Source organism: Sorex fumeus, unplaced genomic scaffold, assembly GCF_029834395.1.
Source record: "Sorex fumeus unplaced genomic scaffold, SorFum_2.1 ptg000094l, whole genome shotgun sequence".
Taxonomy (NCBI): Eukaryota; Metazoa; Chordata; class Mammalia; order Eulipotyphla; family Soricidae; genus Sorex; species Sorex fumeus.
Window position 1 is genome coordinate 21,547,758 of NW_026606151.1, and position 16,746 is coordinate 21,564,503.

A 16,746-nucleotide genomic window follows, 5' to 3' on the forward strand; every position below is an offset into this window, starting at 1 on the left:
ATCATTCCTGAGGGCCCCAGTGAGTCTCAGGCTTGCTTGTGGGGTCCCCAATGCTCTGCTCATCAGCTGCAAGTTCAGATGCAGCCCGGAGGGTCCCAGCGGGGCTGGAGAAACATGTTGGTTCCTGAAAGACAGTGACTTGGTCCCTGTGATTTGAATCCTGTTCTGGTTTATCTAGTCCCGGCATTTCCCTGTGTCAGCTAGCTTTCTCGCCAGCCTAAGCAAATGCATTAGAACTAATTTCGCATCGGGAGCGCAGTTTCCAGAAAAACCCTTTGCCCCCAGAGTGGTGAGGAGATGCCCCGCCAGTCACCCCAGTTTACTGGGAAAGAACCTGCGAGTTGCAGAGCTCCGGAAGGCGGAGGCGCTGGACTGCAAGGGGCCCTGGGTGCGGCTCCCAGCCGGTCCCCACCTTCCCACCGGCGCTGGGTGCGCCCGTCTCGCCGCATCCCCACCTCCTGCCGGGCCTTCCAGGAAGTTCAGCCTGGGAGGCGGCGCCCGACCTACCCAGTCTTATAACGCGGCCGCTCAGGCCAGGTCCGCAGACCCAGCGGAGAAGCAGGTAGAGTCGCCGGGTGCCCGGGAGCTGCGAGGGGCAGGGGACAGTCCTGCTTTCGGCTCCCCGTGCTGCGTGGGGTCCAGGCTGGGCTTGTCCCTTCCCGGCAGGCGCGGACCCGCCGGCCCGCAGCCTCCACCCTGCTCGGTGGCCCGAGACAGTGAAGGCGCGAGCGGCCCAATTCGCGGTCAGCGGTGACCCCGCAAGGAGGGATCCTGTTTCCTGGTCCCTGTGGCCCCCGGTCCCGGGGACACTGAGGAGGGGCAGGAGAGAACGGGAGTGGCAGTGGCCCTTAGAAGAGGATGCGGGGGAGACTTGGGACCCTGCAGCCCAGCTGTCCTGGAGACCCCCCGGCAGTGCTGGCCAAGCCCCTGACAACAGCGACTGGCCGAGCTGGGATCTGTGTAGAGGGTGGACAAGGGGGTGACCTCACTGGCGGACTGGGCCGCCGGCCTCTCTTCTGTCCCCAGCCAGATGACCATGGAGCCGCTGAGCACAGCCAACACCCTCTTCGCGCTGGACCTGTTCCGCGCCCTGAGCAAGGACGACCCCGCCGCCAACATCTTCTTCTCCCCCTTGAGCGTCTCCTCAGCGCTGGCCATGGTCTTCCTGGGCACGCGGGGCAGCACCGAGGCGCAGCTGGCCAAGGTCAGACCAGGGCGGGCAGCTCCCTGCTCTCTAACATCAGAGTCACGGGTGCCAGGTGCCGGGGATGGGGACAGAGGGGCTGATTCCAGCCCCAGCCCAGACAGTCTCTTCAAGACAGACTGGCAGCAGGCGGGGGCCAGGCCTGCGGGTGTCCGAGGCAGGCAGTGAGGACAGCTGGCCCGGTGCTGTCCTGGTGAGGACCCTCTGGGACTGGGGCTTTGTTGGGAGACTGTCGCTGTGCAGTGCCATGCAGTCATGCGTATCCCGGCAGATCCCCAGGCCACTCTATGCTTCCTGTCCTCCCTACCTTGGTGTCTGGCTGTAGGGGTGGCCCGGGGACAGTGCGGGCCAGGCCCTGCGTAGTGCAGCTGCAGAATCCTGTAGCAGGAGAGGCACTTGGTGGGTGCTCCAGGCTCACTCAGGGCTCACTCCTGGCTCTGTGCTAAGAGTCACTCCCAGCTCTGTGCTCAGGGATCATTCTGGCTCTGTGCTCAGGGTCACTCCGGGCTCTGTGCTCGGGGACCCAATGCAGTGTTAGGGTTAGAACCAGGGTCAGCTGTGTGCAAGGCACACCTTCCTCCTCCCACGCCCCCTTCCCCACCCCCCCATCATCTTGGGCCCTGAGCCACAGTCAGTGGTGTGGGGTGGGATACTGCTGTATTGTGCTGGGAAGACAGACTCCAGCTCTGGTCTGGGGACCGTCCCCCCCCCCCCCCCCGCTTCCCCTGTGCCTGGGAAAGGTGCAGCAGCAATGAGAGTCCCTGGAACACACCTGCTCAATCCCTGCCCGCCCCTGACACCCGGGCTCAAGGTCATGAGTTTGTTCCTGCTGGGAAGCTTCTACTCTTAACCTTCATGGAAGCTCAAACCCTCCTGCCACTCACAGTTGCCCCTTTCATGCATTTCCCGCACCCCCTTTTGCCACTCACAGTTCCCTCTTGCAGATAGGCTCAGCTGCTAGCCTGCTTCTTGCATGGCAACAGGTCCATTGTAGCCGCTATGCAAACATTCCCTCTCAGAGGGAACACTGGACTTCTGTACTCAGAGGGTTTTTCTTCTTCCTCTCTCAAGCAAGGAACCAGCTTGTAAGCCCTAACGAACACTTGATTTGAACTTGATTCGCAGGAAACCAAACTTTTGTCATATTCTTAGGCTAAACAAGTTGTTTTTTCAACAAGTGACTTACTGCCGCTCTTTGAGTGATAAAAAGAAAGTCCAAGGTATTGTGCTCCCGCATAGGCGTTTCTGATTGCTTATGTCTGAGAACCCTGAGTAAAATTATATTCAAGAGCAGTAGACATAGAGCCTGCACGTTTGGGTTTTCTTTGTGTGTGTGTGGGGGGGGTGGTGGTGAGGGGGGGAATGGCATATTTGTAGAACTATTTAGTTTACTCATATTTGTGGGATTGCAAGTATAAACAAAACTCATGCAAAAGCTGCTTCTAATATTTGAATCCTCATGTTTCACAAAACGATATATTTTACATTCTTTATCATTTGTTCTCCTTGGAAAATAAAGTGTTTGGGGATGAAGAGATAGTCCAGTGGGTAAGGTGCTTGTCTTGCATGAGATTGGCCCAGGATCAATTCCTGGCACCCCATATGGCCCCAGAGCACTGAAGGAGTCATCCCTGGGTTCAGAGCTGGGAGTAATTCCTGAGCACCACTAGGTCTGACCGCAGAATAAAGAAAATAATAATAATAATAATAATAATAATGTGTTTATCAGAGAATCGTCCCTAAATGTAATTTGAGGAAAGCAATTGCAAGGTATTATATTGTAACAAAAAGTAAACAGGTCCAAAAAGAATGTGTTCTGTGTGTGGAGGGGGGGTCTTGGGTCACACCCTGAGATGCACAGGGGTTTCCGCTGGCTCATGCACTCAGGAACTACTCCTCGTGTTGCTCGGGGGACCATATGGGATGCTGGGAATCGAACCTGGGTCAGCCGCGTGCAGGGCAAACGCCCTACCTGCTGTGCTATCGCTCCAGCTCTGTCCTTTATTATAGACTCTTCATTTTGACATGGTGGAGGAGATTCATTCAAGATTCCAGAGTCTGAACGCTGATATCAACAAACGTGGCGCTTCCTACATTCTGAAACTCGCCAATAGGCTGTATGGAGAGAAAACCTACGACTTCCTCCCCGTGAGTACTTAGTGCTGTGTTCTGCAGTTCCCGAGGCTGTGCAGAGGTTTTCCCACACACTCAAGCTAACAAGTCAGTTCAATTTGTAGAAGTGCTTAGAAAATGGGACTGGACCGATAGCACAGTGGGTAGGGTGTTTGCCTTGCCTGTGGCTGACCTGGGTTTGATTCCTCTGTCCCACTCAGAGAGCCCCAAGAGTAAGCTACCAAGAGTATCCTGCCCGCACGGCAGAGCCTGGCAAGCTCCCCGTGGGGTATTCGATATGCCAAAAACAGTAACAACAAGTCCCACAATGAAACGTTACTGGTGCCCACTCAAGCAAACTGATGAACAACAGGAGGACAGTGCTACAGGCACTGGTATGGTTTAGAAAATGATGCATGTTTAAAGCCCAGTGGCTGGTGTTCCCTACTAATTGATGGGGTTTCATTTCACGGTGCTGCGGGGGAGGGTTGAACCCCGGTGCTCTCTGAAGGTGACACTGACCCCTGATCTCCTCACCTTTGACCAGCATTTGTGTTTTGATGAAGATTTTAGTCAGAGTTTAGGGAAGAATTGGTTAAGTTTTAAAAAACACTGGAATTCTGCATGCTTAAATTCTGTTTACACAGTAGATATGTGTGTATGTGAGTATGTGTGTGTGCGTGTGTGTGTATGTGTATGTAATAAATGAGTAGAAGAGCTAGAATGAATCACATGAAATTGATGTTTCTTAAGGCAATTTTTGTGGCATTGAAAGACGTAAGAAAACTGCTTCTGTACGTCATTGCATTTATTGAGGACATTTCTGTCTTTTTTTCTTCTCCTTCTCCTTCTTCCATCTTCCTTCTTTCTTCTTGATTTTTCCTTCTCCTTCTTCTTCTCCTTCTTCCTTCTTCTTTCTTGTTGATTCTTCCTTCTCCTCCTTCCTTCTACCTTCTACCTTTTTCTTTCTTCCTTCTTCCTCTTCTTCTATAGGAGTTCTTAACTTCGACTAAAAAAATGTACAGTGCTGAACTGGCCAATGTGGACTTCAAGCACGCATCTGAAGATGCAAGAAAGAAGATCAATGCATGGGTCGAAGGACAGACAGAAGGTAAGACCTGGATGGATCACCCACCTCCCAACAGAGTTACAGCAAAGTCACAGCACTGGAAACTCTATGACATGTCATTGAAGACACTATCTAGTTCCCACCTGAACACTCATCCAAACCATATTTTTGAAAGTGTGAAATGTTGAATGTAGGTAAAAGAAATAAAAATCAGGGAGGGAATGCAGTGGGTGCGTATTATTCAGTACTCAAATGCAAAGAGTCACCTTGAAATGGTGAATCACTATTTCCAATCTCTGTGATTGGACATTTTTCTTTCCCCAACATCACATCTAAGAAATGAGACGTGGTAGGCGGGAGTCAGTCTTAGCAGATCTCACTGAGTCCGGAGGTGACTCAGGGCCCCCAGTTCTTTCACGGAGGATCCATAGCCTTTGGGACCAGCCACATATGGTCATATGTGATGCCATCATTCTGTATGACGCACTCCTGCATTGTGGCTATTTATCTTTCTCTCAAGAATAAACTTCCTGGTCGAGTGATAGTACAATGGGGAGGGCCTGGCACATGGCCAACCTGGGTTCAATCTCTGGCATCCCATATGGTCCCCCCGGCACTGCCAGTATCATTCCTGAGTGCAGATCCAGGAGTCACCTTAAGATCCCCAGATGTTTCCCAAAAAAAGCCAAAAAAAAGGGAAAGAAGAGAAAGAGGAAGAGGAAGAAGAAGAAGAAGAAGAAGAAGAAGAAGAAGAAGAAGAAGAAGAAGAAGAAGAAGGAGGAGGAGGAGGAGGAGGAGGAGGAGGAGGAGGAGGAGGAGGAGAAGGAGGAGGAGGAGGAGAAGAATCCTGGAAAGAGTTGAAGAACTGATACTTGTTATTAAAAACATCTCATGCAAATGTAGTTTGTGTTACTGAAAAGGATAACTGTTCACAAAACAGGCTGACTCGGGATCACAGTCTCCAGAAGGAGGAGACTGTCTGGCTTTCCGACCCTGTGCACAGGGCCATGGGTCACCCTGACTGCCTCAGGAGTTAGCCTATTCCAGAGAGACAACACAAGCCGCTCTTCCCCAACTTAGTACCCGATGGAAGGAAAAGGAAATGGAACGAATGTGCTTGCATTGCCTTATGGTGCCCCTGAAAGTGCATAGTGAAGTTTAAATTCTCATCTATGTTTTTCACATGCACACACAAAAACACTTGATCATTTTAGGGAAAATTCCGGAACTGTTGACTTCAGGGGTGGTTGACAGCATGACCAAGCTGGTGCTGGTGAACGCCATCTATTTCAAAGGGAAGTGGCAGAAGGAATTCTCAAAGCAGGCCACCAGGGAAGTCCCTTTCAGGTTGAATAAGGTGAGAATGTCAGGATGCACCCTGCTCTCTGGGGGTGGGGCTGGGGGGAGTTGGTGACTCTCCAGACACTCTGTGCTCTGTGGGGGCGTGCAGCTGTTAAGGGGCACTTGCTTTCCCCCCTGTTCAGAAAGACACCAAAAAAGTGAACATGATGCATCAGAAGAACAAGTTCCCCCTGGGCTACATCGAGACCCTGAAGTGCCGCGTGCTGGAACTTCCCTACCAGGGCGAGGAGCTCAGCATGGTCATCCTGCTGCCCAATGACATTGAAGACGCTTCCACGGGCCTGAAGAAGGTGACAGGGCCTCGCTGTGTGCTTCCAGGAACCCAGCTCTTCCTGTCTGATCTGCCAGTCAGTCACAGTTCACTGACTCGACTTTTCTTTCTTATTCTTTGGCCTTCCATGTTCAGCCACTACGACACCTCTTAAGTTCAGAGATCAGCTGCTGTGGGGAGCAGTGTGTGGGGGGGGGGAGGGGGGTTGGGTGGGCTGTGCCAAATGTCACTCGGTCCCAGCAGGGCATGGCAACTCTCTTCCAGGGTCTTGAGCAGCAAGGGTCAGAACATGGGGTTGTTGCTATTGAAATAGTTGTAGGAAGTAGCTTCATCATAGAGGCACAAGCCCTGTTATCTGCGCTCATTCTCACCCCAGTTCATCAGAAAGCAGACTGTGAATGACCTTTCAGATAGCTCTGTGGCAGAAATGGAGCCTTGGGCCAGCTGCTGGCTGAGCACTTGTTCTGCATGTGTGAGACCTTGGATTGAATCCCCATCGAGAGGGGGGAGGGAGAGAGGGAGTAAGGGAGAGAGAAGGAGGGAAAGAGAAAGAGAGAGGGAGAGAGAGGGAGGAGGGAAAAAGAGAGAGGGAGAGGGAGGAAGAGAGAGAGTGTGTATGCTAGGAGGTTGGTACTACCATTACCCTTTTTTCCATCAAGAAACTAGATCTTTTGGGGCCAGAACGATAGCACAGTGGGTAGGGTGTTTGCCTTGCACATAGCCCACCTGGGTTCGATCCCTGGCAACCCATATGGTCCCCCAAGCACCGCCAGGAGTAATTCCTGAGTGCAGAGCCAGGAGGAACTCCTGAGCATCGCTGGGTGTGGCCCAAAAAGCCAAAAAAAATAAAAAGAAACTAGATCTTTTTCTATTTTCATCTGGATATTGGCAGTTACTTTAGCTTCCATAAGGCTCATAGAACAACGCAGTCATCAATCAGAACAGAGCAGGAGAAAGGAGCAGAAGAAATCTTTACATTTTCCCCTTGTGTCACAGAGCTAATTATCTGATATGTAAGCTAGCAACCCTGGCCCTCACTGGGATGGGTGGGTGGGGAGGTGACTAGGTGGATGGATGGATGAGTGGTTTATGGGTGGGTGGGAGGTGACTAAGAGGCTGGAGGGGTGATGAGTGGTTGACAGGGACCCATACCCACACCTCTAAGAGCTGCAAATGTCGCTGTCGTTTCATCAGCACCTGCTGAAATACATTTGCGCAGGACACCAAGGGAACTCATTAGCAACTGATTGTATGGATCCTTCATCCAAATGAGGCTTAATCGACGGATAAAACTGTCTCCAACTCTTTCCTTTGCCCATTCAAATTCCAGATCGAGGAGCAGCTGACTTTGGAGAACCTGACAAAGTGGACCCTGACGGAGAACATGCCCGTTGTGAAGATCAACGTGTACCTGCCCAGGTTCAAGCTAGAGGAGAGCTACATCCTCAATGAGGCCCTCGCCCACCTGGGGCTGTATGATCTCTTTAACAGCAGCACGGCTGACCTGTCGGGTATGACGAAGCTTCAGGATCTTTTCATTTCCAAAGCGGTGCACAAGTCCTTCGTGGAAGTCAACGAGGGGGGCACCGAGGCGGCAGGGACTACAGCGATTATCTCCAAGACCCGCGCTCTGGTGCCCGAGAAACACTTTGTCTGTGACCACCCCTTCATCTTCCTAATCCGTCACAAGGCCTCCCGCACCATCCTGTTCCTGGGCAGATTCTCCGCCCCATAGAGGTCAAGTACCAGCTTGGTTAAGTGTCCTTCTGAGATGGCAGTTTTCTTGAATCTTTACCAATAAAACGACTACTCAAGTCTCAGTTTTAATTTCATTTTTGTTCGACACTATTGGTCATTAACACCCATTTGGCTTTGGTACAAGAATCTATTTCATCTCTTTTTATTCATCTCTTTTGAAAAACATAATGATGGCATTTGAATGCATTAAGTTAATGAAAATGTCAAGGAAGAGATCAAATTCTTGACAGCATCGGGGTTTATGGAATCACTGTCTTCTCTCAATGGCAGGAAAAATACAATTGTATAATTTATTTTACAGGGATAATGACATGGAGACACATTGAGTTGAAGGGAGACTTAATAAGAACTGTTCAGTTGAAAGACAAGATGATACCCTGTGCCAGGCTGGGAGGTTAGAAAATATCCCTCGACCAATGTTCTGCCATTTTTTCTAATTGATGTGTTCTATCACAACACTCCAGCTTCGATTATTTCATTAAACAGCCTCCCTTTTCATTCTTATTTATCCTACATGATAGTTTATAGGGATATCTGGGAATATCTCAACAGAAAGATTTATAAGCAGAGAAGGGGCTAACTCACTCCATTGGCTTCTGCAGAAGCTCTTGACTCCACTATCTGTACCAGTTTTTATGGTGATATGACTTGATTTGGGACCAAAACAGTCACAAGAGAGGGACACTGATTGAGAGAAACCTCAAATCCTTCCATTACAGTAATAACTAAAGGAGACCCTGCATAGACTTATTCTCAACACTTGGCTACACAAGACTACACAAGGTCCTCCCATTTGCAACTGGAACACCTTCCCTGACACCAGAATCATTTATAGGGGAGAATGCAGACTAAGAGACAACACCTCGTGCTCAGAGATGATTTGGGTCAGATGGACATTTTCCTGCTCTTCCAGCTCTGTGGTCGGCCTGTCTCCAGGCTGATCTCAGCAAACCCTAGACTGTAGGTGGTTAGAGCCCAGGGGCTCATAAAGAGGAACGTTTCTTTCTTTCCCATCAGAAAAGACTCAGCAAACTCCTCCCCCGCACTACCATCTGGCCCTCTGCTGGGTCCAAAGCTTGATGCTGCCAGGTGGAGCTCAGCCCTTTCCTGGTTTCTGCCTGTCCAGACACGCAGCTGGTCATGTGCCTCCATGATGGTCTGGGAGACTCCTTAGGAGTGAGGCAGCATCTCTGCAAACCCCCAGCCCGCAAGCTTTTCTTTCTTCTCTTGATCTTGAAAGAGTTACTGGCATTGACCATACCCTGGCATAGAAACGGGACAAGCCAAGAGCCATAATACTTAACTATAAGTTAAGAGCATGGTCATGGACAAATTCTGTCATGATCCAAAGAGAAACAACTGGACAAGGACCCTGCTGAGATTAGAAAGGAATAATCTGCCTGAGCACTGCAGTCTGAGATCTACAGAGAGATGTCCCCAGGAGAGCCACCCAATAAGCTCAATGCATATCTTACTGTGTCCATACAAAAATGACTAATATTAAGAAGTAGAATTAAGATGTATGTTTAAATGGTTGTTGGACTAAGGAAAGAAGAAACATACCCTCAATGGTTTTTGGTCCTAGGGGACTCACTTGCTGGATGAGAATTTATCCTGGAAGAAGCTTCCCATGTGGGAAGGACTTTACATCTGTTGATTGTTTGACCACACCAATGTGTAATTGCTACCCCAACCCCTCATGATTTGGGTATATAACTAAGGCTGTAAGAGTGCACATGGGGAGAGGGATAGGAGGAAGAGGAGGAATACGGGAGTGGGTGAGACTGGAAGGCGGCAGAGGGAGACGACATTGGAATAAACTGCAACCGATCACCAACTAGCCTGCCCCTCATTTCCTCCTTCGTCTGCCCATTGCCATCGGCCATCCTGGGGAAAGAAGTGGCCTGAGACCACCGAACGCAGGCGTTGAGAGTGCACCATGGCATCGAATTTATTTTTTGAATACTCGAGTTTCTGTTTTGATGTCCCCGTTTTCATTTCTGATTAGGTTATTAGGGTTGTGTCTCTCTCTGTCTCTTTCTTTGTGAATATTGCTAGTGGTTTATCAATCATGTTTATTTTTTCCAAGGAAACAGCTCTTGGCTCCATTGATCTTTTACATTTTTTGGGGGGGGTGGGGAATCCAGCTGATTTGATTTCTGCTCTAAGTTTTATGATTTCTTTTCTCCTGAATGGTTTTTACTCCTTTTGTTGGTCATTTTCTAAGCTCTAAAGCTGTGAAGTCAAGCTATATATGTGGGCCCTTTGTTCCTTCCTGAGAAACGCTTGCTGAGCTATAAATTTTCCCCGTAAGGCTGCTTTACTTGTGTCCCACAATTTCTGGTAGATCGCGTCTTCATTCTCATTTGTTTCTGGGAATCTTTTGATTTCTTTCTTGATTTCCTCTCTGACCCACTCATTGGGCAACACTGAGCTGCTTGATATCCAGGGGTTTATTTTGATCCTTCGTTTCTGAGAAGCTGCAGAACTCTCTCCAGTCTGACACTCAAGTCTCACTGCTTTTGAAACAGGACGAAAGAACTTTGATCCCTTCCTGCCATGTTGTTCTTGGCCCCTTTCATCACAGACAAGTTCTCAATGTAGCAAGCACGTTCAATCTCTTTTCCAGGGTATTTCCCCACTGAATATGAGCATAAGCATAAAACCAGGGATTTGGGTGGGGGGTGGGGTAACGAAGAGTACAGTGGGTAAGCTGAATATGAGCATAAGCATAAAACCAGGGATTTGGGGGGGGGGGGGGGAACGAAGAGTACAGTGGGTAAGGCACTTGCTTGGCATGTGTTCAGTTCAGCTGGGTTCAGTCCTGGCACCACAGAAGGTCCCCTGAGCCTTGCCAGGAATGAGCCCTGAGCACAGAGCCAGGAGTAAGCCCCAAGCACAGAGCCAGGAATAAGCCCTGAATGTAGCCTTTGTGGTCCCAAAACATGCAAGCAAAAACACCCCAGTTTTTTCCCTTTTTTCCTTCCCAAAAGATGTCTAGAATGTGGGCAAGGGGTGAGAGGTGGGAGTATGCTGCACCCCGTCCGTCATCCTACTGCTCTAAGGCAGCAGCTGGGGTAGAACCCGCAGACCCCGCAGAGAAGCAGGTAGAGCCGCCGGGTGCCGGGTATGGGCGGGATGTGGGGACAGTCCTGCTTTAGCCCCTGCGCTGTGGGGTCCAGGCTGGGTTTTTCCCTTTCCGCTGGCACTGACCCGCCAGCCTGCAACCTCCACCCTGCTTGGTTGCTGGAGCCAACGAACGCAAGAGCGGCCAAGTCATGGTCAGCACTGACTCCGCACGGAGAGGTCCTGTTTCCTGACCCCTGCAGCCCCCTCCCGGCCCTGGGGACACTGACCGGGCCAAGTGGGACCAGGCGTGGCAGTGGCCCTTACAAGGGGTTGGGGGTGGAAGACTTGGGCCCCTGCAGACGAGTTGCTGTGTAGACCCTGGGCAAGGTGGGGGGGGGGGGGTCATGGGGCTCCTAAGTGGCCTCACTAGCGGGCTGGCCGCTGGCCTCTCTTCTGTCCCCAGCCCGGTGACCATGCAGCCGCTGAGCACAGCCAACACCCTCTTCGCGCTGGACCTGTTCCGCGCCCTGGACTAGGACGACCTCGCCGCCAACATCTTCTCCCCCTTCAGCATCTCCTTGGCACTGGCCATGGTCTTCCCTGCCTGTCACGCCAGGCAGCATCCAGGCACAGCTGGCCAAGAGTAGGCCATGGGCAGGGGCTGATCCCTGCTCTCTGACATCAGGATCACGGGAGCCAGGTACCAGGGCAGGGACAGAGGGGCTGGTCCCAGCTCCGACCCCAACGATCCCTTCAGGGCAGGCTGGCAGCAGGCTGGGGCCAGCACTGGGCACCAGGCCAGTCAGGCCTGCCAGTGTCTGAGACAGGCAGTGCAGAGAGCTGGCCCCGGGGCTCTCCCAGCCAGGGCCCTCCGGGACTGGGGCTTTCGGATCTGCTTTGTGTCTGATGAGTGATCCTCACGAGGGATCGGCTGTACCCAACTTCTGGGGTGTGTGGAGACACAGGAGCTGCACCAGTGGAGCAGAACGGGTGTGTGTACGTGTACGTGTACGTGTACTTGTGTGTGTGTGTGTGTGTGTGGAGTGGAGATGGTGTGTGTGTATGTGTATAGGTGATGTGTATATAGGTGATGTTTATGTGTATGTGTGTGCTGTTCATCAATTTGCTCGAGCGGGCACCAGTAACATCGTCATGTGAGACTTTCACTGTTTTTGGCACATCAAATACCCCATGGGGAGCTTGCCAGGCTCTGCTATGTGGGCAGGATACTCTCGGTAGCTTGCTGGGCACTTCGAGAGGGGCAGAGAATCAAACCCGGGTTAGCCGCACACAAGGCAAACGTCCTAGCCATTGTGCTATCACTCCAGCCCAATACTATAAAATCTTTGGAACACAAGTTTCACACTTCTTTAAATGTGTGAGCACCACTGAACCCACCATTAAAATTCTAATAATATCACTCAATCACTCAGTGCCATCATTGACAACACTGACAAGGAATACAATCGACTGGTTCAGCACCTCAATGATTGTGCGAAGAACACTGAAAAGGAGATAGCCAGAAAAAGATGACTGTCTTCGAAAACTCTCAAGCTCATTCACCAACGTGGCTTGGCGCAAGCCTCAGGCAACCACACACGAACATCCGATCTCACAAAGCAGTGCAGAGAAGTGATCAAGGAAGACCTCAAAGAGAGAAGAGGAGCAGTACTGTCAAATGCAGCAGAAGCTGGGAAAAGCATTCACAAAGCCCGCCTGTCCTTCGCAACTACAAGACCAAGAGGACTGCCCTCCGAAGTTCTGATGGATCTATCACATCTTCCAGAAGCGCAATGGAGAAGATTATCCATGACTTCTACTCAAATCTCTTTGATAGCCATGTCTACTTGCCGACATACCAAATTCCACAGGATGGATATGTCGTTCCCAACGTTCTCCCTTCTGAAATCTGTCACGTCATTTCATCAGTAAAGAAGCGAACAGCACCCAGCCCAGACAAGGTCAGACCCGAACATCTGAAGAAACTGCCATCAGTACTCATCAATACATTGGCTCGGCTCTTCCCACACTACCTGTCTGAATGCAAGGTTCCGTCCCAATGGAAAACCAACAGGACTGCACTACTGTACAAGAAGGGAGACATCCACAACATTCACAACTATTACCCCATCTGCCTGTTGTCTGTTGTCTACAAGCCATTCACTCAAGTCATCCTGAATAGGATTGGCAGAACACTAGATGAAGGACAACCATGCGAGCAAGCCAGTTTCCGAAAAGGATTTAGCACAATCGACCATATCCACACGATAACCAAGCTCACTGAGGTTTCTCGGGAGTTCAAGATGCTGTTCTGTCTAACATTCATTGATTTAAAGAAGGCCTTTGATTCTATTGAGAAGGAAGTGGTCATCAAGGCCCTAGCCAAACAGGGCGTTCAAAGTCAATACATCAGGATCCTCTGTGAGCTGTATTACGGATTCACTACCAGGATCTCACCATTCTACAGGGAGGTGATCATTGACATCAAGAGAGGGGTTTGTCAGGGTAATACCATTTCACCAAAACTCTTCAGTGCCACCCTCAAGAACGTCATGCAATGACTGGAATGGGAAGGAATGGGAGTGAAGACAGATGGTCGGCAACTATACCACCTCCTCTTTGCTGATGACATCGTTCTTATAACACCAAATATCAGCCAAATGGCACAAATGCTGGCTGACTTCGACCATGAGTGTGGAAAGGTCGAACTACAGCTGAATTTCACAAAGACAATATTTATGAGAAACTGTTTCGTTCCTTACGTTTCATTCACTCTCAATGGGACAAAATATCCGAATGCAACAGTTATGTGTACCTAGGTCGAGAACTCAACATGACCAATGACCTGGCACCTGAGTTACACAAGAGAAAGAGAGTGGCTTGGAACACCTTCAAGAACATCGAAAACATAGCTGAGAGGATGAAGAACCTCCAGCTCCAGGCACATCTCTTCGATTCCACTGTTCTTCCTGCATTAACATATGCCTCAGGGACCTGGGCCCTACGAAAACAGGATGAGAACGCAATTCAGGTCTCCCAAAGAGGAACTGAAAGAGCTATGCTTGGAGTATCACACGTCACTCAAATGAGAGAAAGAATCCGGAGTTCCGACCTCCGTTGACGGTCAAGAATCGGGGACTCTGTCTCGTTTGCCAAGGCATGGAAAATCAGATGGGCTGGACAAGTGATGAGATTTGGAGACAACCACTGGACTAGAGCCACTACCGACTGGATTCCATGGGACGTCAAAAGATCGCATGGATGCCCACCTATGAGATGGTCAGACATCTTCATCAAGACCCGGAACAATCAGATTGAGGCTGTTCATGTTCCTAGAATGAGTAGACACCACTGGACTACATTAGCATGCAAAAGGGACAAATGGAGATCTTGCTGGCACCCGTTTGTACAAACCAATGATTAACGGGATATCAAGTGATCAATGTTTCTTCCCATTCTGTCCATACCCTTATTATTTGCAGATGGAAATAAGTTTGATTATACTCATTTTTCATTTTAGTCAAAATCATTGTTCATGTTCCAATATCCATAAGTTACATTATATGAGTTCAGATGTTCCAGATGATTTTGTTGGAAGGACTTTTGGTTATAAAAAAAGGCCCTCCCGTTGTTCATCGATTTGCTCGAGCGGGCCCAGTAACGTCTCCATTGGAGACTTTGTTGTTACTGTGTCTGGCATATCGAACACATCACGGGGAGCTTGCCAGGCTCTGCCGTGCGGGCGAGATACTCTCGGTAGCTTGCCGGGCTCTCCGAGAGGGGCGGAGGAATCGAACTCGGGTCAGCCATGTTGGCTGCGTGCAAGGCAAACGCCCTACCGCTGTGCTATCGCTCCAGCCCAAAGCATCAGCCTTAGGTCCCACCGAGATTTGAACTCGGATCGCTGGATTCAGGGTCCAGAGTGCTAGCCATTACACCATGGGGCCCTCCCTTTTGGTTAATATCACTAATTTGCTCTTTAAAAAAATTAAAAGAAATATCTGTTAAAATTCTTTATACAACCTAGAAATACTTCCTTGTTGCTGTAAAAGAGACTCTTTAAGTAGCCTCTTTAACAAATGAAGTTTACGTTGGATCAAATAATTTGGTTTGGATGTTAACATGAGAAGACCCATAAATATTTTTCTAAAATGTTAATTTCCTACCTTAAAAATTAAATAAAATGCTTTATAATAGTGTAAAATATCTTCCTTATGTAATTCTTCCATTAGTAGATCTTTTGCTATAGATTTGTTATTTTTTTAAATCATGCTGTTTCTTTTTTTTTTTCATTATTTACAGAAATGAAACAGCATGAGTATTGACGATGATGGCATCCATTAATCAATTACACTGCATGGCCCTCATGATTCCTAAGCTGTACATGGAGCATGCATCCCAAAGGAAGTCTATGAATCACAAGAATCTCAGGGCCCTGTGGTTAAATCTGATATACACGGGCCATATGTTCCATATGAATCTCACGGCACTCAGGATTCTTCTGCCAAACATGGGGTACATTGACCATATGAAGCTGACCATGCTTATGACGTTATCTGCGGTAATTAGAGAGATCCATATGGGCTGCCTGGGAAGCCCACTGGGCCTGGCCCACTCACGTCCAGTCCACCAATGTCCAGTCTTCTCACCTGTCATGACCTTCGCCACACACACACAGCCAAGCTCTGCACCCTGTGCAAGTTCCTCAAGAAGCTGCCCCAGCCCAAACCCACAGCAGCCCAAGTGTAAGTCGCAAGCAAATGACCTCAGAGCCTTTAGGATGAGAAGCCTTTGTGGAAGGGAGAATCTGCTGCAATGTGCTGCAAGGTTGAGGGCGACACGAGGAGAATCAGCAGCAATGTCATGCCCCGGCCTTCCGGCCTCCTTAAATGCTGCAGCTGCCTCCATAGGTTTGGGTGGGCACCAACAACTACTAGCGGGGGGGAGAGGCCCATACTGCCCAGGAAGAATAGGCATCCCATATGGTCCCCCAGAACTGCCAGGAGTAATTCCTGAGTGAAGAGCCAGGAGTAACCCCTGAGCATCGCTGGGTGTGACCCAAAAAGAAAAAAAAATTCAATCACCGTGAGATACAGTCACTAAGTTGTTCCAGTCTTATAATGTGATCTTTTCTTTTAGATATCTTCAGGAACCCAACCAATTAATTGCCTGAGGCCCATTAAATACTAAGGTAGCATGAGCTTCACCCCTTGTGCAGGCAGGGTCAGCGCCCATTTGCCAGCAAGAAGCAACTCCAGAAGTCAGAACTTCAATCATTTTCCCCTTAAAGATTTAAGGGGGTGAAATTTCTAGGGGGGGGATATGATGTAGGCAGATAGACAAGAAAAGGCCTCGGCAATGCAATCTAGGTCAAGGAAATTTCTGGGAAGTTATAAGGCTCACCTACCTTGCGGGTACAGAAAGCAAGACCTGAGATAAGACCTTCCACGGCGGATCCTGAGAACATTGGACGCCTCCACAACCTGTCCCTTAATCCGATTAACTTTAGTGATTGATTCAGCCCTGAGAAAATCCAGCAGGTCAAGAAAAGGAATTTCAAAGGCTACACCCAATTCTACCCACTTAGCAATAGACTCTTGTCTAGGTAGAAGCCCCATGTGGGGGAAGGTTGGAAAAACCCTAGAAAAGCCACTTTGACCAAAGGGTGCGTGCGCACATGCTGCCCAAGCCCATGTGGCACCCACATCGCCTCTCTTGAGATGTGTGCTTTCATGTATTCTTGTCTAATGCTGGCATGTGTGTAGGGGCCTTCTTGCGCACGTTACTCTCCACTCTCTCCCACTTTCTCTTCCTGCGCCACCTCAAAACCTCTGAGTAAAATCTGTTTCACTTCACTGCTTGTCTACTCCTGAAATTCCTTTCTGCCAGACGAGACAAGAA

At 49.5% G+C, this 16,746-nt stretch overlaps 1 protein-coding gene and 1 non-coding gene across 2 annotated transcripts; one reads left to right on the forward strand and one right to left on the reverse strand.

The window, feature by feature from the left end:
• Positions 1–537: 537 nt before the first annotated feature.
• Positions 538–7,753, forward strand: LOC130040425 (leukocyte elastase inhibitor-like). Its single transcript, XM_056132503.1, has 7 exons — positions 538–562; positions 1,027–1,204; positions 3,215–3,352; positions 4,310–4,427; positions 5,600–5,742; positions 5,870–6,037; positions 7,349–7,753. The coding sequence occupies exons 2-7, from the start codon at positions 1,031–1,033 to the stop codon at positions 7,751–7,753; spliced, it is 1,146 nt and encodes a 381-aa protein (XP_055988478.1). The 5' UTR covers positions 538–562; positions 1,027–1,030.
• Positions 7,754–14,720: 6,967 nt separating this feature from the next.
• Positions 14,721–14,792, reverse strand: TRNAQ-CUG (transfer RNA glutamine (anticodon CUG)). Its single transcript has one exon. It is a non-coding gene; the product is annotated as a tRNA-Gln (tRNA).
• Between the last annotated feature and the right edge of the window lie 1,954 nt (positions 14,793–16,746).